General features: G+C 35.3%; 1 protein-coding gene across 1 annotated transcript; it reads left to right on the top strand.

Annotated features, from left to right (window-relative positions):
- The first annotated feature begins 1,481 nt into the window (after positions 1 to 1,481).
- LOC127852691 (monocarboxylate transporter 10-like) lies at positions 1,482 to 21,208 on the top strand. The gene is made up of 3 exons (XM_052386641.1): positions 1,482 to 2,149; positions 3,823 to 3,966; positions 21,087 to 21,208. The coding sequence occupies exons 1-3, from the start codon at positions 1,780 to 1,782 to the stop codon at positions 21,206 to 21,208; spliced, it is 636 nt and encodes a 211-aa protein (XP_052242601.1). The 5' UTR covers positions 1,482 to 1,779.
- Positions 21,209 to 23,583: the final 2,375 nt, after the last annotated feature.

Raw genomic sequence — 23,583 nt, 5'->3', positions numbered from 1 at the left:
TGTGTGCAAAATATCATCTTAAATGTTTACTATTCATGGCGATACGCAGTCTTGAACATCAAAGTGATCCGCTATGGCTATGGATAATGATCCGGTAATGGTAACTTGACTGTATACACACTATTCAATGTTTGACAAAGTAGTTAAAACAGCTGTTTTATCAGCGGTTTCCGTTCAATGACAACACACTGCCCTGTATATGAGACACACAGCTTAAATGAATTAATATTAAAAGTGAATACATTGACTATTGGTTTCTTCAAAACCTAATCACCGGGAAGTGATTGAGGAAACAACGGAGTTGAATTTTTCTAAACATCTGTACAAACTATGAGTTAATGTCATAATTATTTATCATGAGATTCAAAATGTAACATAATAGTGAATAAAAAGGCACGTCGTTTAAGGATTTTAATAACATTTTAGTTTACACAACTCAATGGTAATTAATCTAATAGCCGGAAAAAAAACGAAATTAATGCACTGGTCAGCATTTGAGAAATAAAAAACGCAAAAATTTAACGATTAACGAATGGAACAAGTCTACTTTCCTTTAAAACATATTTTTTGTTTTAAACTAATTGGCGGCGTTGAATTTGCAGCTTTGGAAAAATGCAAATCAATACGAGACGCTAGTGTATACGCTCATCTTTGTGCAACCGAACCACTAATCAGGTCACACGCACTGCGATAAGTAATTTTAATTTTAATATTACGAATGTTGGGCTACTATACTGAGTAACAAATACGTAACAAATGCTAGTTTTTGGCTCTTATATGGGGCGGACCGAAAGTTCCATGGCGCGGATCAAATACGTGAAGTTTAGTTGTTTATCTCGTCAATTCATAACATGGAAATGACGTCATGTATTAATTTTGGGGAAGATGGCGACGTTAAACTCTGACAGATTTTGTGGAAATTTACATTTGATACAAAGTTTATATGGCATATCGTTGCTTTAAAAAGTCATTAATTGACGGACACGATCTGGCCGATATTTGTATTCGCTGGGTCAATATGATCATATCTGCCCCAGGCCGATTTTCTTTTAAAGAAAAGGCTGCGAAGCGCCACTTCAACCGAACAATATGATATATCATGAAATGACGGTCCCGTCAGCCTTATCCAACGGTGAGAAATAAAATTAAGCCAAAATTCAACGGAAAATCTAACATAATAATAAATCTAATTAAACGTAGCACACAATAGGAATTAGTAAAATACCGATAACAAATGAAACTGTAGATTAGATTAATTATCATATCTACAATTTCATTTTCTGATCTTCCATCCATTAATCTTAATATAATTAAAACGACACTTTTTTTGGAAATTTTTAAATATTTTAATTTACTGTAAAATAAACATACATTTCAACAACTGTCCTGAAAATCCAGAGGGTTTAGCTGAAACTGGTGTGTTGAGATACGTCATAAAACGCGCAATCAATGAATGAACATACAAGTACGGAAAGGTGGTTCTGTAATGAATGTAAGTGAAGGAACAATTAATAGGATGATATATTTTTTATGTAATACGAAAGATAACATACGAAAGAGCTGACCCGGAGGTCTTTAATCGGCCCTAGCGGACATATTATATAAGTCCGGCCCAGCTCTGGCGTATGTTATTGACGAAATAATTTCTAAATACCTTAGTAAAAAATATGAATATTGTCGGGGAATGATGTGCAATTACGGAAATATAAATTATGCAGCGGATTATAGCGATCATGCCAAGGATAATATAATACAGGCTAAAGGAAAATAGCCTGCAATATGACGGTAAAAGAAGATCAAAACGAGCAAGAATCAGAAGTTGTCCAGTTATTTGAACCTTCGCCAGATTTAAATGAACGCAAATTAAATGGCACTGAACCGCCAGTGGTTTGTTCACACGAAACTCCTCTCAAGTCGGAAAATGGACTTGACAAGGACGTTATCAATAAAGAGGATGTGCAGTTTAACGACATGGACAGAGGTTGGTCCTGGGTTGTACTATTCGCTAGCTTTGGAAGCTTCATGCTTATCGGGTCATGCATGAACGGCGTCGGCATTATCCACGCGACTTTACTGGAGCTCCACGGGGAAAGTGTTGGGCTCACGTCATGGGCAGGGGCTCTACATACAGGGCTCGCCTCTCTCGGAGGTACGCATTGTTCTTTTATTCACTTTTTATTGTTTTATGCTGGTACCACTACCAGATTTTTCAGTGAGTTTAATTTTGTCATTAAACTCCATAATACTTAGCCAGTTTTATTATGAACTGGCGTTATACAAACGAGACCTTGATATAATGTAGGGAGATATAAATAATAACAGGTTACAGTTTTTTTCCTTCTTTGCGACCCGCCGAATATCGGCCCTTTCACCTAGACGTAGTTTTCCCCTGTTACATAGATTTTACCCAAACAATGATATCTAAAAAAATTATATTTTTTGGAACCTTTAATTACATAAGTTAACCTGATCCAGTGCAGAAAATACAACAATATTGCATAATTAAATTGTCTGCTTCATTGAATTTGTTTTAAAAACAGTAAAATATGTAATTGATTATTTAAGACACCTAATTTTCCCCCAAATCCGGCTTTCGCGCGATTTTTTCCCCCTCGAAGGCCCTTTCCCCAAAGACAGATAAAAAACTCAGGGTTACAACGATATAGTTGTGTAATATATAAGAATAGTCACTAAGCATATTTTCTTACACCTCTACTTTGATATGAGCCTGTTATAGTACCGAGCCGGATGTATTAGAACAGAAAAGGGAAGTAACATGTTTATCCTACATAGATCTACGTCTCCATTTTCAAAGAAATAATGAAATCTGATCGGTACAACTCAGCATTTTTTGCTGAAATGTTTCATGGCCTTTAAGTATTTATAATGACGTTATACGCACGTGCGCCTAATATTTGTAAAATACGTTTTAACAGTTTGTGTTTTTTTTTAATAACATTTACTATATCTAATGATCGAATCGTTATCCTGTCGAATCTGATTGAAACAGATAAGCCAGGTCGGCTTGCTAAGTTGGTAGAACGCTGGACTGTTAATCCGAGGATCACGGGTACGATCCAATGCCTGGTCACAATACTTGTTTTGGTCATTAAATCATTTCGACGGCCATTTTTCCATTACATCTTAATCACGTAGAGCACTTGTCTGTTACTGGTATAAGTTGTTGCAGTAAGTATTCTTGGTTCCGTATACAACAGCCCATTCTTAGACTTAAAATTAATGAATAGCTTAAGAATCAAGAAAAAAAATGCGTCAACATTTTTTAACAAGCTACCACTGATGTGAATATTGAAGAAATGTTCTGCAGCACGAACTATGATTCAGCTAGAAATGATAAATGTCAAGTTTTATTAAAAATTAAAACGATTCTTAAATATTCCAATTTTAAGATTTAGTCTTAAAGACTCTTTATCTTTATACCTAAGTCTAATATATTTTGGGTGAGTACGACCCCTTGTAATCTAGCATGCCCGCACCCATAATTTGAATGCATAATATTAAATTGAAAAACGTTCATTTAATTATTTTGTAAATACCTTACCTCTATAATTCACGACAGTATGGGTAATGTCATTAATTACTTGACACAAATAACAACAAAACATTTTCTTTAAAATGAGAAATCTATTTTATAGCATACTTTTTATAATATGGCTATGTGTCATATCGTCTTTGGAGTGTTTGCGGGTTTCTTGATGCGACAATTATGACGTGTATCGTATATGTGTCGTTCTTTAGTAATGGCGTGTTGGTGGTCAAATAAAAATATGTATACATTAAAAAATGATTTTTCATTTGCAGCGCCCATCTCCTCTGCAGTTCTTGACCGATACAGTTGCAGAGCAGCTTCAGTGTTAGCTGGTGTTTGCTACGTCACAGGTTTCCTAGCAACGGCGTTTTCGCCCAGTATCTACTGCACCATTTTTACGCTGGGAATTCTTGGAGGTTAGAGCACCTAAAAGAATTGAACAGTCACAGATGATAATCAAATACTACTTATATTAGAAGACTATACATGTATGAATATATGTTGAAGTAAAATTTAAGTGAGCACCCACAATTAAATTTTGACCATCACTTGTTTTTCTAAAATAATGTATATAGAAGCAGGTAATATTAGTGAAAGCAAAATGAGATTAAATATGTGAAAATATTGAATTATTCAAGTTACAAAATGCCTATTTTTTCTCAACCAATTGCATGTTAATATATATATATATATGTATATATATATATATATTATATATATATATATATACATAATAAAAGTAATAACACGTGTCTGGGATTTTAAATATATATTGATTTAGCCAACGCGTTTCGCATAGCTCATCAGGGCATAATACAATATATTACAACGTCAAAATGTCATGGAGATAACGTCATATCAATTATGACGTCATAACGTCAATAAATATTAAATGAAATTTAATTTGGGTTTAAATACATGTATAAAATGTTGTTCTTTTGCTAACCTAGCTGAAATATTGTTCGAAAATAGCTTATAAAATGGAAATATTTTAAATTTTGGTTCATTATATGAACATTCATCTAAATGTTTACTTAAAGGCATCTGTCTTGTTGAGGGGTTTCGCATTTGTTGTTCATGGACAGATCGCCTATTTCTAAGTTTATCGCCAGTTTGGCCTATATAATATTGTTTGCATCCATTGTATACTAATACGTAAATCACATTTTGTATATCACATGACATATTAGTTTTTATTTTGAACATTTTGTAATTCCCTTCAATAATATTACCACACAGGGCGCATCTAGGGTCATTACATTTGGATACTCTTGGTTCTTGAGATGAAAAGTAAGATTTGGTTAACAGACGTTTTAAATTAGGTGGCTGTCGCTTACATTTTATTATCTTCTGATTTGAAATTATTTTATTCATAACCGGGTCTGTTTGTAAAATGTCAATGTTGTTTTTTAATACGCCAAACAGTTCTTTATTTTTTGGATTTTGTGTTGAAATAAATGGAATTATATTACTCTTTTTCCTTTTATTTCAACACGCGTTATACTATTGTTAAGAAAAACGTATGACATCTCCTTATTACTGTTTGCCTAACTTATCTAATTAAAACTACACATATGTGTTCGGTATCATAGGAAGACCAGGCTCCGTAATTCTGTCAAGCAATTAAGCAGATGTATGCCCACTTTTTGTACATAGAAAATCGGTAATGTAAACGTGCAAACAATCTTCATATCACTTTTTCGACTATAGGTGTACAATATTTAATTAAACTTAACACATGTGTTTGGAATGATCGTTTGCTGTCACTGACCTAGCTCCATAACTCTGATCTGTAATTTAGTAGAATTATGCCCTTGTTCACTTAGGGGATTTCGACATACGTTTGCGTGGAACTACTCATTATTTATTTACCCACTGCATACATTATAATATAACGTTTTATATGTGTAAATGGTTTTTATGAAAATTCTTTTACCAAGACTGTGACCATCTTTTAAGCAGGATGATACAAACGTTTGTACTGATATAATGTCCTTTTAAGCTTTGCGTGTAAAATTAATTGTAGGATAAGATTTGTGCTCTTAAAGTACATATCTTTTTATGCTCCCCGAAATATTTTCGGTGGAGCATATAGTTGTCAGTTTGAAGTTCCTTACTTCCTTACTTCCTTCCTTCCATCCGTCACACTTTTGTTAAGTTTCAATTAGCACCTTCAATTATTTACCGATCTCTTTCAGATTTTCTATGTAGGTACCTTGCATGGACCTCTCCCTTTTGATGAGGTTTGAGGTCACTGGGGTCAAGGTCAAGGTCACCGAGGCTAATAATAGATTTTTCTGTCACACTTTTGTTACAGTTTCGCATAGCACTTTCAATTCTTTGCCGATCCCTTTCATATTTGCCATGTAGGTACCTTGCATGGATGTCACTGGGGTCAAGGTCAAGGTCACCGATGCTTATAATAGTTTTTTAGGTGGTTATGAACACATAGATTGACAAAGCGCATCATCGGGGAGCATCCATCAGTTTCACTGATATTCTTGTTTACTACTACAACTATTCAATTGAAACTTTGCACATGATATGGTGATCATCATGTGATTACAATGACAAACTCTGACCTGCAATAAGGCAGAATTTAGCCCCCTTAAAACTCCTGACTCTTACTTACATGGAGACAAAACAGGGGGTTGCATTTGGGGCAATCTTGGTGAAGGTATGTTGCGAAAGATATGCACACAGTTTGCGTTCAAAACTTCTGTAAGGATAGAGATATTGTGAAGCAATTTTGTTTGTAGGTAGATTATATGCTTATCTAGCGACCGGTTGCACTTGGGGCCAGTTAGGTCAAGGTCATTGTTACTCTATAAAAGAAGAGTGTCCACTCAAAAAATTTAGATTGGATACTGGCATTTTTTGTTGTGTTTTGTGTAGGTTTGTGCATGTTCACATTCAGACCTTTGTTATCATGTGTTTTGAGGTAAAGTGGAATACATTTCAATACATTAAGAACAATGGCATGACTTTGGATGAAGTTATTGTGTGGTGATTGTATTTGTAGGTAGCAAGCATACCAACGTTATGATTTTGGGGACAGTTTGGTCAAAATCACTGTAACTAGAAGTAGAAGAATGATTGGTGCTCAATAAGTGTTATCAAAAACGGAGGACTGTATTGCCGTTTGTGCGAAAGCAACGGATTTCATGTTCTAAAAGTAATAGTGATATATGATGAAGTATTATGTACATATGGTAATAGTCCAAATCAAATGCTTCGAATGACATTTGCCAAAGATGTTGGTTCACTCGGATACGATTTAATGAATCTAATCATTTATGAACAGCCAATTAAAGTTTACTCTACAGTTACAATAGTTCAACATTATACAACTAACATATTGAAAACTACTTAATTGCTATACCGAATACAAGTCAGCTAAGCTACTTTTTATTATGCAATGTTACATCTTTAAGGGGCCGTCCAACAGATAAAGCGTCGTATCGACGCGATTCGATATTTTGGGAATCTACGAGGATTGCTTATATAGCTAAACAATACATCTGCTATGTATATGAGCGTGGATGGTCGAGTGGTCAATGCATGAGGCTTTTTACTCCAGGACTCCAGGAATTCAGGGGTCAGTGGTTCGAGCCCTGTTGAGGGTTACTTTTTTTCCTTTTTTCCTTTTTTTAAAATTGTATTCTTGTTTTTTTTTACTGGAGATTTATTGTTCAAATGTTTAAATTTATCAATATAAAGCATTTGAAGCATTTAATGACAAGCTTCAATACATGCCAAAATCTGTTGGACGGCCCATTTAATGCCCGATTTATACGCAAAAAGTATATAATAAAGTACATAAACCAAACTCAATCCACTCTCAATACACAATAAATACGTTTATAATATGAATATATACAATTTATTAAAACAGGATACACCGGCCACATATAGTGCTGTAATTTTCTTTGTAGCTAGATTATATGCATACCTTAATGGCGATGTTTATTAAATTCAGCTAATTTGATTCGTACAAATGTGTAAATAATACTCCTTGACATGGTCACAATTCTTGTTTTAATTTATATATTTTCGTCGTTTAGTTTATCTATACTTAATAACAACAGAAAACGTACTTAATAATACTATATGAAAGCGGAATAGTCAAGCGTCTTGGAAAATATCTTGTTATTTTATATAGTATTTACTTTTACAACTTCCAGTTTTAGGTCAATCCCTAATATTTAGGTTAAACATTTAAGGGGTGTTGCGGCAGTTTTGCTGATTTTTTTTCCATCTAATAGATTTTGTCCAAAATTTATATATAAGATATATATTCACATAATATATGAAAAATGAAAATAAAAACATAGGGTCTCCGGCCTTGTTTTGATTTTATTCGCCATTATATAACATGTACTTTTTCAATAAAACTGAAACTTACTAAAACAGATTAATAAAAAACAATATTTAATCACAAACATGATACCATACAGTATCAAACTCGACCTTAATCATTAATAGCTTACATGTACTTGTTCTCAGATTTCGGCATGTTTTGTAGTTTGTTATTAAATGCTTTACATTGATAAATGTAACCAACAGGACTAAAGAGCTCCAGTATAAAACAAGAATGAAATGAAAGAAGTTAAAAAAAGAAGTAAAAAAAAGTTAACCCCACCTGGGATCGAACCACTGACAATTGAATTATTGACCAACTCGGTCACTTCTGATGGTACTGATAACAAATATATTGAGTTGTTATAATATCATCAACGGTGTTGCTATAAATATATTCTCGGTTAAATAAACTGCCGCAACACCCCTTAATGCGTTTTGTCATATTTAAAACAAATATACTTACAATTGGTTAACATCTGTTTACAAATTTCTTTAACACTGATTGACTAAACTGTAAAAATAGAGTTTTTCAGATTTTTAATGATAACCTAGTTGTATCTCAAAAGTCGACATATGATTGTTGTTTTTTATTAAAAAAATATATACAGATATATTGTTTGACATATTTACTTGTTTCAGGATTTTGTATAATTTTGGCAACCGTCGTTGGCGTAATGTCTACATGTTTCAAAAATCGAACTAAGCGGATCATGGATATAGAGGTTATTCCTCCAAAAGAAGAATTGAATGACATGAACTCAGGTTGTGATACTCATGGATAAAGCGTTGGTGCACATAGACCTCGATAATCTGGTTAGGTTTCATTAAACCATTTCAACGCTCACTTATAATCGTTTGAATCTCAGGTATAGAGAATATCAAAAACAAGAAGAAGATTTATATGAATTGTTAACGGGCAAAGTTTCAGATGCAAGGAATTATTGATTCAGTTATTGTTAACACTTTCATGCTGACATGCGCAACACTTGCTATTTAAAAAGGAAAGATTATTGCTTGGAAAAGTCATTTAAAATGTGAATATTTTCATGTTATCAGCATACTGTGGTTGTTTAATTTGTGTTCCCAGTTATATTATATCTTTTTATGTTGTATCAACATGACTAGCTTTTACGTAACTTTGTAACAATTTTTTCATATCAAAAGCTGCACGAACGTATTTCCTGGAAGTATTTTATACCCTATTTTAGTTTGTAAATTAAATGTATGAATTGTTTCAATGTTTAATTTTTGCTTGTAACATCACATACGCCAATGTTTTGCATGTTGGTTGTGTTTGATTTGGAATCATTAGAAAATATTTATTTCCGCACAAAACAAAATATTTGATACCCTACATTATGACAAACTGCATTGTTAGGTTGAAAAATTGAAACCAATTGCATGAGTATCCATTATTTTTGGACTATGCTATGTCTTTTTACACACATAAAGGCGCACTCTGTAGAAAGACATTTCACATATGGGAAATTTAATTGTTTGGTCATATTGTTTTCGAAGTAGAATTAAAAGTATATATTAAGATACAAAATGATACCATTTATAAACATTATAAAGCGATAAATTGTCATGTAACATATTATTACACACCAATGCACATACCTTGAACGTCTATTATATAATCATTGAGGAATACTTTTGTATTGTTGAATTTTATTTATGCATAGCTGTTGCACACATATAATAAATCGCGTTAAAATACACATAATTGTTGTTGATTTAAATGACTCTGTTACATTCTTTAAGACGTTAAGCGACGTTTGAAACTAATCATAAATGTCATTTAAATTGTAAATGAATATAATTTGGATGTACGGCTTGTTCAATATCCGCGGCATACATTCACATACAATTAAAAGCCTGAAATACAATATGCAATTGGCATGTATACAGTAATTGTTTGATATGTAAAATTAAATTCCATTCTTGCAACTCGCGGAATACTGTAGTTTCTGGTTACTCAGTCTAGTTGCAATACTTTCACTCAGAGTGGTTTCAATAACACTATTCGTTAACGTGCATTTTGTTCTGAAAACACTTGATCATGTAGTATTCACGTACATTATTGTCTGTTTTCAAATGTATTGTCCTTTTCTTTCAATTAAATTAATGGAAGTTTGCAAACATGTGTTTATTATTACAACTGAAATATAAACCGATAATAAACCAACCCATTCCTTAATAGATGGTTCACCACAAGTCAGACGTATACATAAGATGAACGAAACTAAGCTTTCGTGATCATATTTCAATGTGATGGCTTGTAATCATATTTACACATGATTTAATTGTTATCCGGTTCTTTTACTTAACAACCAATACCTGTATGAATTTACATAACTATTTACATCTTGTGTATGTGGCCGCTTTCTAACAGCCGCTTGGGAAAGGTTTTTCTGTTTTACAAGGGATATAAAAATGATGGTATATAGGTTTGCTCCTGTGCGTTTTTAAGCCACTGCTGTGTTCACAGAATTATAATTATATAAAATTTCATTATAATATCTTATAAGACCGCTTAGTTGATTTAACAAAATAAACAGGGGTGTGAGTTGTTCCTCCTTTCAGCTGATTTCCTCCCTTTTAATTTCAAACTTATTTAACAAATAGTAATCAACTTTGCTGGATCTATATACAAATGCAGAGTTTAATTAAGCCCTCGTACGGGGGTAGGTAATATGACTTCCTTTATGGGGTTCTTAGATCACACCCCTGATAAATAAATAAGTAAAGAAATAAATGTTAAACAATTTAGACATAGAGACTTGTCCTTGTTTGTTCATGAAGCCAAGAGACTCATTAAAAATTAAGGTTGAAAAACAATAGTTGTTTGTTTAAATTTGTATTGCGAAAACTACTAAAATCAACGCTGAATAAATTATTATAAACTTTCATCGGATATAAATGCAGGGGGGCATGCGTATACGGAAGCTTACCGCGTTTAAGTGAGAAAGTTGGAACAAAACTTCAAAGACGGCGTCGTTTGTTGGGTTTTCTTGAAGGAAGAGAGGATATTTTCACCCGGTAAGCCCCTTTGTATTTATAATAATTTAAATGAATACGCCCTTACGGCTCTACGGTGTTTGTGCTTCCCTCGGTTTTTTGTTTCAAGATCGTAGACGTCGGGATAAAAAAGTTATTGAAGGAAAACCGTCCACAAATCTGTTTTCTTCTTACGTGACGTTCGAGAAATGGGATGTACAAATATCATTTTCTCTTATAATACACAGTATTGATGCACGTGTACGGTAAAACCATGATTATTTCATTTTCCCGACGCCGTTTTATCTCTTATAACTAATTTATTGCCAAAAACTATTGGTTTAATCCCTATTTTTGGAACTGACTTCCTTTTAAGCACATTTTGGGACATGACTTCCAAATGACCAACACAGCTCATACCCATGTAAGAAGGTAACACACGAACTTTCTGTCGTGAATGAATTTACAATTGATATGAATGTTTTAAAGAACGCTTCCTCTGTTTAAATGTATAACTCATTCATACTTTTCAAAGATACGAAACCTCAAGCTACATTACAAAAGATGAAACATAACTATTTTGATAAACTGCGACATTATACAGGGGGAGCTTCACTTTTTCGCAATATACATGTACTATTAAGCAGGATAGCGCCCTTTTTGGAAGGAATATTATGTTCTGATGTTATGTAATCGACTTACCGGTTAGGAATCCATTTAAAACTAATTGGCGGCAAACACAGCAGCGGATAATATGCAGGTCAAAAATAGATTTTACATCCGGTGATGCTGGTTTTGACACGGGAGGCGGAAAACTACAACGGGCGAGGCATGATCAGGGGTGATAACCCTAAAAAAGGGTTAGGGTAAGGGTTAGGATTAGGGGTCGGGTTAGGGTTAGGGTTGGGTTTAGGCTAACCCAAACCCTAACCCGACCCCTGACACTAACCCAAACCCTAACCCTAACCCTCTAACCCCCCCTTGCGCAATACCATACCATGCCTCGCCCGTTGTAGTTTTCCGCCTCCCTTTTGACACCCGACGCATATATACATTTATCAATGAAAGGCTTCATGAACTTTGACATCGCTCTTGGTTACCAGAAAAATTCCCACGTACGGATTTCAACCGTCATTGTTTACAATCTAGTAAGTGCACAAGTAATGGAATTGGTATAGCGTTTTTTAAAGTTGTATGTCCAGCGCGTGTGCCGGGAAAACAGGGCTTAATGTATTTTTTGTTCAACTCTATAATATTTATATAAAATCTGTATGAACAAATGCCGGTTAACATTAATACGGTCTTAATTTTTGAAGATATTGAGGCGTTCATTAATTATGGATCTAAAACGGAGCATTAATCCGCATATTAAAAAACACCGGGCGTATTGCATATTTGTTCAGAGACATGAAATTAGTTCGAAAGAAAGCAATAAGAGGTTCAATTCTATATGGGCAAGTCTCGCTGCGCACGATTACGCTCTTATTTCTCGTATATATTTGACTCTTATGAATCTTGACAAATACCTAGTGTTTTATTTTGCTTAATCTAAATTAAGTTATGCATCTATATGTACTTTAAGCAGCATAACATGACTTCCAAATGACCAACAGCTCTTTCATATGTGAAACAGATTGACACGAAATACCTACCCATCTATAATAAAGTTTATATGTGTACTTCAATATTATAGTTATATAGCATTTTATGTGGTGCAATATAAGTGTTATCTTAATCATTTTACTGTAGAATTATAAAAATGCTGTACACAAAACCTGTCGACCAACTGAATCAATTCACCGATTTTAAAGAAGATGGTTTGTGGGGTGGCTGATGTACGAGATTATAGAATGTTTATCAGCACTTTCAGTAATATTTTAATTAATTAAATGTATTTTATGACGTGTCGGCCTTATTGTGATATGAAATTTTCTTTAACCATACTTTTACTGTCTTTTCAGATCAGATGATGAAGATTAAAGGGCGAGAACAGCTGATGCATTATGTGTTTTTTTTTGTTTTTTTTTTATTATTTCTACATAGACAAGTCTGACATATAATTGCTATGAGTGCTACTTAATTACACGTTTTGTTCCGTTAATGTCATGATGCTAGTTTCTCACTTTTTATGAAAATAAACCATTATCTGTGTTACGTCATTTCTTCCAACGATGTCTCTGCATACATTTTCAATTGTATTTAGCACTTACATACATAATAAAAAACAGTTTTGGGTCGGAATGAATTCGTTATGCATTTGACATATTAACATTACCTACGATTAGAAGGCAATGTTAGGAACAAACGAAATAATCTTTCTAAGTGAACCAATACTTTATTCCCTCAATACAACAGTCTTAAATAATATGTATTCACATATGTATAAAAGAGAAAAAAATACATGTATATATAGATCACGTCTACTGAAATCATATCGTGTATTGCATTTGCACAAATCTTTCTATCCACTACAAATTCATTTTTTGTGATTATAATATAGTGACCAACTTGAACTGGTTTAAAAGAAGTTCGTCCAAAATGTGTCACATCAAAGTCACATACATGTATCAGTATCGTTATGGTAAAACGTGTCAAATGTCAATGTATTAAATAAACAATAATATATTTAAGTTTAAAAAAAACATCTACCGATATGCATCTTCTAAGCAGGTGTCAGGTATTCCAAATTGCTTCATGTATTCCGAATCGCAACAATGGCAGTATTTGATTACAGCAACCGTATACTAGTATCGAAACGTCTTTACTCTTTTCTGTTTTTCATTACACTTATATTGCACGTACATGTGATTGTTTGGCGTGGTACTTCGACGTAATCGTTTTTGTTTGATTGGTGGGTTTTCATGTACCTTTCGCTTTCTAGAGCGGTACACACTTCGTTACGTCTTTTTTAATCTTGGCATCCCCGACATATATAACTGGCGTCTTGATATCTGGAAGTAGTAAGCATAGTATTCCGTTTTATAGGCATAGTATTCCGTTTGTTGCATAATGATATTCAAACATAAGTATGTCCATATGTGTTAAAATAAACAGGTAAGAATTACACTGTGTTAATAATACCGTCTAATGTCTTATATTACACACACTAAATGTTAGCGTTAAGTACGAGATAAAACATATAATAATAAAAATTAATAATATAACAATTAATAAAAAAAAGATACCTCTTGATTTCCTCAAGTGAAAATGTTTTCCTAAACATTCGCACCAATGCGGAATTCATTCAAGAAAGTTATTTCGCATTAAACCTAACATAGGAAAGAGCTGTTTACCATTTGGAAGTCAGGTCCCAAAATGTGCTTAAAGGGAAGTTTAGTTCCAAAAAGGGGGTTAACACGTTATAATTCGGCATGAAATGATATAATAGACATAAAAACGCGTCATGATAATAAAATAATCGTGATTTATGTTATATTTAACTGTAAACATGTACAAATACTGTTTATTGTGAGAGAAAATGATATTCGAACATCCAACATCTCGTAGGTCAAGAAATTAAACAACAAATTTGTCGACGGTTTTGCTTCAATAACTTTTTTATTCCGACGTCTACGGTATTGAAACACAAAACCGAGGGGAGCACAAACACCGAAGAGCCGAAAGGGCTTATTCATTTAAAAGAAATATAAATATAAACTGGCTTACCGGGTGAAAATATCCGCTACTCCTTCACGAAAAAAACACCAAAACGACGCCATCTTTGAAGTTTTGTTCCAACTTTCTCACTTAAACGCGGTAAGCTCCCGTATACGCAGGCCCCTCCCCATGCAAATGGTAAGGCGTAAATTTGTTTGTTTCCAATAACCCGACCGATTGTAATTTTTGATGCCGACACTTTTATTAATTTATTCAAGGTCGATTTTTTTGCAATTTTCGATCATTTTGCAACAAATACAACGATAGATATGAAACAAAGGGATTTAAAATATTTCTGTCATTGAAAATCCTTATTAAAATGGGAAATAACGTTGTTTGTCGGACTAACCGACCTTAGTTTTTAATATGTTAGTGGAAACAAACAACTTTTGGGGGGCCTAATTGTTTTGTTCCAACGTTGTATGCGACGCTGTTTAGAAGGGAGCTATATACTCAAGCGTATATAATCTAACTTCAGATACAATAGGATACTTTTGTTAATATTGGTTTCCATGTATACGTCTTTAAATACTTCATTGCTATATTCAAAGATAGGGTCACAATTCTCAGACAGAGTTTTATTGTATAACTATAGATCGACAAGCAAGAAATAATGTAATTAAAAGAAGACTGGATCTAGTTTATACCATAGCTTTTTATTAAAGTGTACACGCAGTCAATTAAGTCCATTGACAAGTTACGATATTAATCTTCTCACGAAACAACAAAGTAAGTAATTGTATTTGTTCGAAAAAAACCCACTTAAGATTGAAGAACAAATACGAATAAGAAAAATGTCATATACTAGTATTAAAAATATTGTAAACATGTTTGAACAAGCGAAATAACACTTCTGACGAAGATAAATGTAAACATGATTTGTTGATTAATGGATAGTCATAATAAACACCCGTAACATGAGAGACACTTTTAATCGATAGTTTGAAAATACTTGGTTTGCTAATATATCGTTTATAATTTGCTGAAAACATTATACGACATGCGTGGCGCAGTGGTAGATAACCAGCTTTTGCTCTTAGGCGTCCCGCGTTTGAATCCCGAGGAAGGCAATAGTTTTATTCGTTAAAACTATTTGAAACATTAAAGATTTGTGAGTAAACACATTTAATTAGAGTTTTCGAAAAATACAAAAATCTGTAAACAAGTCTTTTGAACTTCAAACAGTTGCAAAGTTGCAATACTGTCATTCTACATATATGTGTACAATAATTTCTGGCTACATTTGATATTTCAACATATCTGTATACTACATGAACATGTTTGGAATACAATATAATCAGTTAATAATCCGAAATATGTGTCAAATACACGGTCAGTTTGGAGAATACATGTGATGATACTTCCAGATTGCACACACACACACAAAAACTAAACGATCAAATGTGCGATAAACAGAAATACTACGTGTGACAATTGTTCTGCAATATGCGTCGCTTGGTGTTTAGGGAGTCTGGTACATTAGTTGGTAAAGCTATCACCATCAATTGTGGACAAGTATTCCGGAAAAGGAAGTCCATCTTTCTGGTTCATTGAACAGGTCACTAGCTGCGGTAGCTCGAACCCAGACTTTATCACCGATTGTGACACTGTCAAAGGCCTGCATTGTTGAACAATGACCCAAGCCGTCTGCGGCATAGTGGCCGGCACTCTGGAGAGGTTTCCCGTTATGAACGATAACCAGCGTTGCCCAGTTGGACCCATGCGTACAAAATTGCACAACGAAAATGTACAATCCGGCCACAGAAGCAGTGAAAATTGCCGTTGAAGAGTCGTATCCCACGCCTTGGTTGACAACTACGACTGGGAACGGTATCGTCAGGTCTTTGTTTACGGTTATCAACGCGGCTGTCCTAGCATGAAAGTGTACTTAAGGTGTCTTGAGTTCATCTGAAACAGATAGCATACACATTACTTTAGTTTTTACGCCATCGATAAAAGCTGAATTTGCTTATATATAGATTACATAAAGTTTCAAAAGTAAAAAAACTGGTTCATATATATGAAAAGGATCTTTACGATTGATTTCATTTAATACCTTATAACAGGTCATTAGGAGTTGTTATAATAAGAGACACACTTTAGTTATCTTTACATTAACATTATTTTAGGTTTGTAGGTGTCACTAAAGCGTAGTTCGTTTGATTAAGAGCTGATGCGTCATTTGAAGTAACACTTTTAATTCCACTATAATTACCGTTTCAAATTCCCTTTCTAAAGTTATTTTCCCAAATATGTCATAATTAATAATAAATAAAAAAATAGATATAAGAATATATCGGTAGGTCTTAACAAAACAAGAACCAGATCGAATATGATAAATACGAATCAGTATTATCCGCCGTCCACGAAATACCGATCAGCTCACTGGATATTGACCATTTATTATAATTAGGAGGTGCATAGCGGAAAAGTCCAGGTATTTTTATTATAAACATTATAAGCAACAATCTTTATCATGTTATTTTCATTTTCAGACTTTGTCAAAGGTTGAAGTAAAATTATGGGCATTTTTCACTGTTGAATTGAGCACACAAGAATTAACAGGTCAAAAGAGTTAGTTAAAATGTGGTTACTGACCAATTATCTACAACTCGTCTTGCTAATAGCTGTTTATAAAAATATACATTATATTCGATATTTTACATGACTCACCCAGTCCTCTAAGCCGAAATGATCCGTAAAACAAAATTATCTCTTTGTGTCGTATGAACGAATCTGCATGAAAACTATATTAAGACTCACATTGTACATTGAATAGTTTCTGTCGTCAGTTGTCAAAACGAAATTACGGTTGATATTATTCAAATGCATTAATTTTCATTTTCCGGGATATTGTTTAGTATGTTGATGCTGCATTAACAAATATAAGTGAATATGATGTGAAAACACCAAAAATAAACAAGGGTTGCGATTCACACCTATAAACATCGCATATACTGTTAGATGACCATAATATCACTTTAAGGATCACTTCGTCACACACAACTCTTTTTAATGCAATATATTTGTCTTACCTTGGTCATGCTTGTCTGTTTTATTTCGATTCCAAAATGTACCAATCTTCACGTATTACACATGTACACTGATATCATTATATTAACTAGTGTGTATCATACCTATTGTGTCGTTGTCGATACGATTTGATCTTTCTTGAATTTCCAGTAAAGCTTTAGATAAGTTGGTAAGTGTACTGGCACTATAAGTCTCGATATACGTCTGTTTTCTTTCTATAATTTCCAAGACCGCATTTATTTTTACTTTTTCTTCTTGCAAAGCATGAAGCTCAGCTATGACTTTTTCGTTGGTTTCACGGATACTCTGTAGGGTAGTCTGCAGCACCAGTTCATTTCTGATAACTCTTTCAAGTATTTTCTCTTCATAATCGTATCGCGAAAGAACTGGACAAGATGGTTCTGATGCAAAAACTGTACACAGCGTGTATATAAAGAATACTAAAGAGCAACGTTCCATGATTTTGTAATGACACATGTCGTTAATTAAATTATTATCTTGTTACCCACTATATTACTGTCTTTGTTTTATCAGTACAGCAAACTGTGAACAAAGTATGCACACAATTCAAATTGTTTATCCTTTAAAACCGAAGAGAACGTCATTACACTTGGAAGATAATTTATGCATCCGGCTTTCAGGGAAATAAATAAAGTGTTTATTGGTTATAAGGACACAAATGCAACAAATAAACGTTTGAAACAACTGGTATGTGATTGTATTGACTACTGTGTCTTGAACTAATGTTTTTCAATCAAATAGTCAGGTCATGATTTAAATCATAATAGTTTATGCAAATAAATCAGAAGGTAATGTACATGTGTTTCCTTTTCTCAATAGGGACTGCTATTTAGCTAGCTTGTGTCTTTACGTGGTATACACTATTAGCATGAAGATCATTCGTCCGCAACTTTTGATTTTACATTAACCGAATGTGCATGTTTACGTGTTGTCTCTTTTTTCCGTAATTGGATTCATATTACATGAGCAAAACGCGTCTTTTGATTTTGATTTACATCTGACGTTATCCAGGAACAATCCAGGCGTACATTAATATACATGTACTTCTGTGGGTTTATGCATCCAACTTTAATTGTAAAGGTTTTTAAAATGTTCATCGACAGCCAAAGTAAAATAATGTGTTTTTGTTTAATGCATATTAGTATTATACGGACTTCTTAATTCAAATGACTTTAAAGGCGTTCATTAAAAGTTTGAAAAGATAATTGATGAGCTTCATTGCGATATATGTTTAGTATATAATTTTGAGATATCTTGCCGTTGCAAAATTTAGATTTCAAAATATACGTACTTAATCTTTCACCTAATTACGATGAAACGAGGTTTCGTCAAATACGACATCCAGCAGTAACATTTAAGATAAATCATGGAGGACATAAGGCATGGATGCCATCTTCTATTCTCCATTTGCCATTGCTAGACAGATTTTCTCACAAAGGACTGCGGGCTTGTTGCTTATAAATATATGTTGAGAAAAAAAAATTCTCAGTCATTATTTAAAATCTTACACAATCATACATAAAGTACATGATATTACATGAAACTTTTTTTTGTGGACAACACTTCGGAATACTTTCCAATGTGTTAATAAGAAATTATTCGGGAAATACACACATACTCTCGTGTAAGTATATTATAATTTGAATTATAAATAGACAATTACGTATATAAATTAATTATTTAATTATTAACTTATTTAGTTACAAATCGTCTTTATATCTTATAAAGCCTTTGATATAGCTTTGTTTAAAAGTTTTACAAATTGTATGAAAACGTTAGAAAACGTTAGATTATTTGGACGATGTGCCGAGGGGAAGGCCAATGGCTTTGTATGTCTTAAAACTAATGTACCCATGAAGAATGATTTATCTAATTGTGTTTGTATTATTTTATTAATCGTGTCCGTGTATTTGTTATTGAGCATTTAAAGCATGACGAGGATACATTAAGGACTTCATTTCACAACTTAATCAGTCAAATATGTCACTACCTTATGAACGCGTGCCGTTAATCTGATGCACTAAAATGTATTCAACAACTACACATTAAGTTGCTGGCAGTGTCAACACAAACAGGCCTCAACTGCAAGTAACGAGTTTAGTTTGAATCATTATCCATACTGCAAACACCATCAGCAGCAAAGTTGACCAAGACTCCCAGATTGTCTTCCTAACAAATGCTTTGTAAGTCTTTGAGTAGCAACAGAAACCAATCTGCCTCGCCTCACAGGAGAACTACACAACATAAAGTGCATAAGTATTTTTACTCCAGTGGATCCCCGTTATCAACAGACTACATGGAAATGATTAGGCAGACAGTAGGGCAAAGCTGGTAGCGGAAGAAGACCAAGATTCAGTGTAAAAACCAACGTCGTCAAGTGACTTTTCACAACTTATCTGTAACAGGATAGTTACCGTTACCTGCACAAAATAGAACACGTGAAAATCGTTTGAATGCGAAAAGAGCACAAAAGACTAAACAAGTACATGCACAACATATTTTACCCTGGGCCTGCAGGTGCTATACGGACAGATTTAGGTTACGCTGACAGACTGCTAAGCTGCTGGACTGCTGAGTTTACGCTGCCAGACTGCTAGGCTGCTGGACTGCTGAGTTCACGCTGCCAGACTGCTAGGCTGCTGGACTGCTGAGTTCACGCTGCCAGACTGCTAAGCTTCTGTACTGCTGAGTTCATGCTGCCAGACTGCTAGGCTGCTGGACTGCTGAGTTCACGCTGCCAGACTGCTAGGCTGCTGGACTGCTGAGTTCATGCTGCCAGACTGCTAGGCTGCTGGACTGCTGAGTTCACGCTGCCAGACTGCTAGGCTGCTGGACTGCTGAGTTCATGCTGCCAGACTGCTAGGCTGCTGGACTGCTGAGTTCACGCTGCCAGACTGCTAAGCTTCTGTACTGCTGAGTTCATGCTGCCAGACTGCTAGGCTGCTGGACTGCTGAGTTCACGCTGCCAGACTGGTAAGCTGCTGCACTGCTGACTTCACGCTGACAGACTGCTAGGCTGCTGGACTGCTGAGTTCACGCTGCCAGACTGCTAAGCTTCTGTACTGCTGAGTTCATGCTGCCAGACTGCTAGGCTGCTGGACTGCTGAGTTCACGCTGCCAGACTGCTAGGCTGCTGGACTGCTGAGTTCATGCTGCCAGACTGCTAGGCTGCTGGACTGCTGAGTTCACGCTGCCAGACTGCTAGGCTGCTGGACTGCTGAGTTCATGCTGCCAGACTGCTAGGCTGCTGGACTGCTGAGTTCACGCTGCCAGACTGCTAAGCTTCTGTACTGCTGAGTTCATGCTGCCAGACTGCTAGGCTGCTGGACTGCTGAGTTCACGCTGCCAGACTGGTAAGCTGCTGCACTGCTGACTTCACGCTGACAGACTGCTAGGCTGCTGGACTGCTGAGTTCATGCTGCCAGACTGCTAGGCTGCTGTACTGCTAAGTTCACACTGCCAGACTGCTATGCTGCTGTACTGCTGAGTTTACGCTGCCAGACTGCTAAGCTGCTGTGCTGCTGTGTTTACGCTGCCAAACTGCTAGGCAGCTGGACTGCTGTGTTCATGGTGCTAAACTGCTAAGCTGCTAGACTGCTGAGTTCACGCTGACAGACTTTTAAGCTGTTGGACTTCTGAGTTCAAGCTGCCAGACTGCGAAGCTGCTGCACTGCTGAGTTCACGCTGACAGACTGCTAAGTAGCTAAAGAAACGTCAGCGTACAGTTTATATAGTATTGACAGACCTGTCGCGCCAGCCAAAAATCATAAAAGCGACATTTAAAGTTATGATAGCCAGAACTAACTGCTAAGCTGATAGACTGCTTATTTAACACTCTCAGACTGCTGAGCTGCTGTACTGCTGAGTTCACACTGCCAGACTGCTAAACTACTTGACTTCTGAGTTAACGCTGCCAGACTGCTAAGCTGCTTGGCTGCAGAGTTCACGCTGACGCTTTGCTAGGCTGTTGAACTGCTGAGTTTACGCTAAGCTTCTTGACCACTGTGTGCATGCTGCCAGCCTACAAGCTTGCTTGACTGCTGAGTTAACGGTGCCAGACTACGAGGCTGCTTAACTGCTGTCTTCACGAACATTTAATGAAGAATTCATACTATTTTATATCTGAGAAAAAATTTACGAATGTCGTTACGGCACAAAGAGTTTTACAGTAAAGAAGTAGCGTTGTCGGACGATCGTTGCAAGCCCGTTGGTGCAAGAAAAATGAAGAATAAAATGTTCTGAGAAAGACAGACTGACGGACGGGCGGTAGAGCGGGCGCTCTCGGGCGGGCGGGCGGGCGGGCAGGCAGACAAACATGCAGGCATGCAGGTATGCCTGCAGGAAGGCATGCATTCAGGCAGGCAGGCATTCAGGCAGGCAGCAAGCCAGCCAACCAGCCGACCTGGCAGAAAGAAAGACACAGGGACGGACAGACAAACACACAGGCAGACGGACGGACGGACAGACAGACAGATATATCCGAAACGTATGTTAAACCAAAGATGCTCGAAAATTACAATGATCTAATTGTTGTAAAATTGGACATGTATACTCATATTATACCCCCTGATCCGCGCCGTGTAAACAAAAAGGGAAGAAAGTGATAGTGATAAGTGATGGGACAATCTGGGGATGTTCGTGTTAGCGCGGTGGTTCACTGTGGTTGACCACATAAACATTGGATATCATCAATAAAAATAAGTAGCTAGATATTTCTGTCATTCAAAATTCGTTCCAACGTAATTAGTATGTATGTAGTAGTATAGGATACTCCGGATGAACATGTATTGCGTTTCCATGCGGGCCTACAAAACGTCGAAATTCACACAAAAACGCACGCACATACGCATGCATCCACATAGCAAGTAGAAATGTGTAAAATCAGTTTTTCTTTTCGCTACATACTGTTTAAGAAGTCGCTTTATAATTCGTGTTTAGTGGAGCAAATCAGGACGAGTGAAGTACCCGCATTTTCCATAATGACACTACATTTTTTTTAAACATAGCGATGACATGTTTAGCTTTATATATATAATAACGGACAAATCATCAACGTTGTGTGCGATTACTGAAACACTGGACAGTTAAAGTAAATTTACATATATTTTTTAATATATGCGTAAGATTTTCAAAATCACTAGGGAATACATTGAATAGCTTTATACAAAATTAAAATCGACCTAAATCATCACGATGAAGAAGTTGAAAAGACTCATTAAAATAGCGTGGTTTAAGAAGAAAAAGGAAACATCTACTTCAGCGGATTCGAATTTGGCTGGTTTCCCAGAATATGCTGAGCTTCCTGTTCGTGCGCTGGAGATAAAGACGCGGCTGAGGCTGGCAGAGTATCTAGATTAAAAAGGAAAACGGTTGAAGGTTGAAATCGACAACACTTCTACGGACATTATGAATGACTTCACTGGTCTCGCAAAGCTATCAGGTCAAAAAGAAGGTCATGATACCGTCATGTTTAAGGTAAGCAATACTGCACTAACCCCAGTAGTCTTTAGTCTGTTAGCATTACTGCATACATTTATAAATTTATTTTCGTCGAATAAATATTCAAATGGTAACTTTCCAAGCCTTTCAGTTTTATGATATGCACAGTTTATGCTTCCAACAGGCAATCGCAATATAAGCATCACAATTCTAAATTATTAGATTATCCTGCGCGTAATGACGAATAATTAGGGTAAATATACAAACCGTTCAAAAGTTCGCACGAAAACATAAAAAAAATCAGCCGGTAGCAGCCGTTTTGAAAACTAGTTAATAGTTTCCTCACTTACACCAATTCAGTTACTTACGTGCAATATATCCACCTGCTTGTTGCATACGTATAATGTTGCTGTTTTTGTAGAATATAGTAAAAAGTCCGACAATGACGTTATTTGACCAATTGATCGACCACGGCGTCAGAATGTTAGTTATTGTAACAGTAATTTCTTTCTTCCCTGATA

Source organism: Dreissena polymorpha, chromosome 12, assembly GCF_020536995.1.
Source record: "Dreissena polymorpha isolate Duluth1 chromosome 12, UMN_Dpol_1.0, whole genome shotgun sequence".
Taxonomy (NCBI): Eukaryota; Metazoa; Mollusca; class Bivalvia; order Myida; family Dreissenidae; genus Dreissena; species Dreissena polymorpha.
The sequence above is the reverse complement of the archived record's forward strand: the minus strand, read 5'-3'. Positions and strand labels throughout refer to the sequence as shown.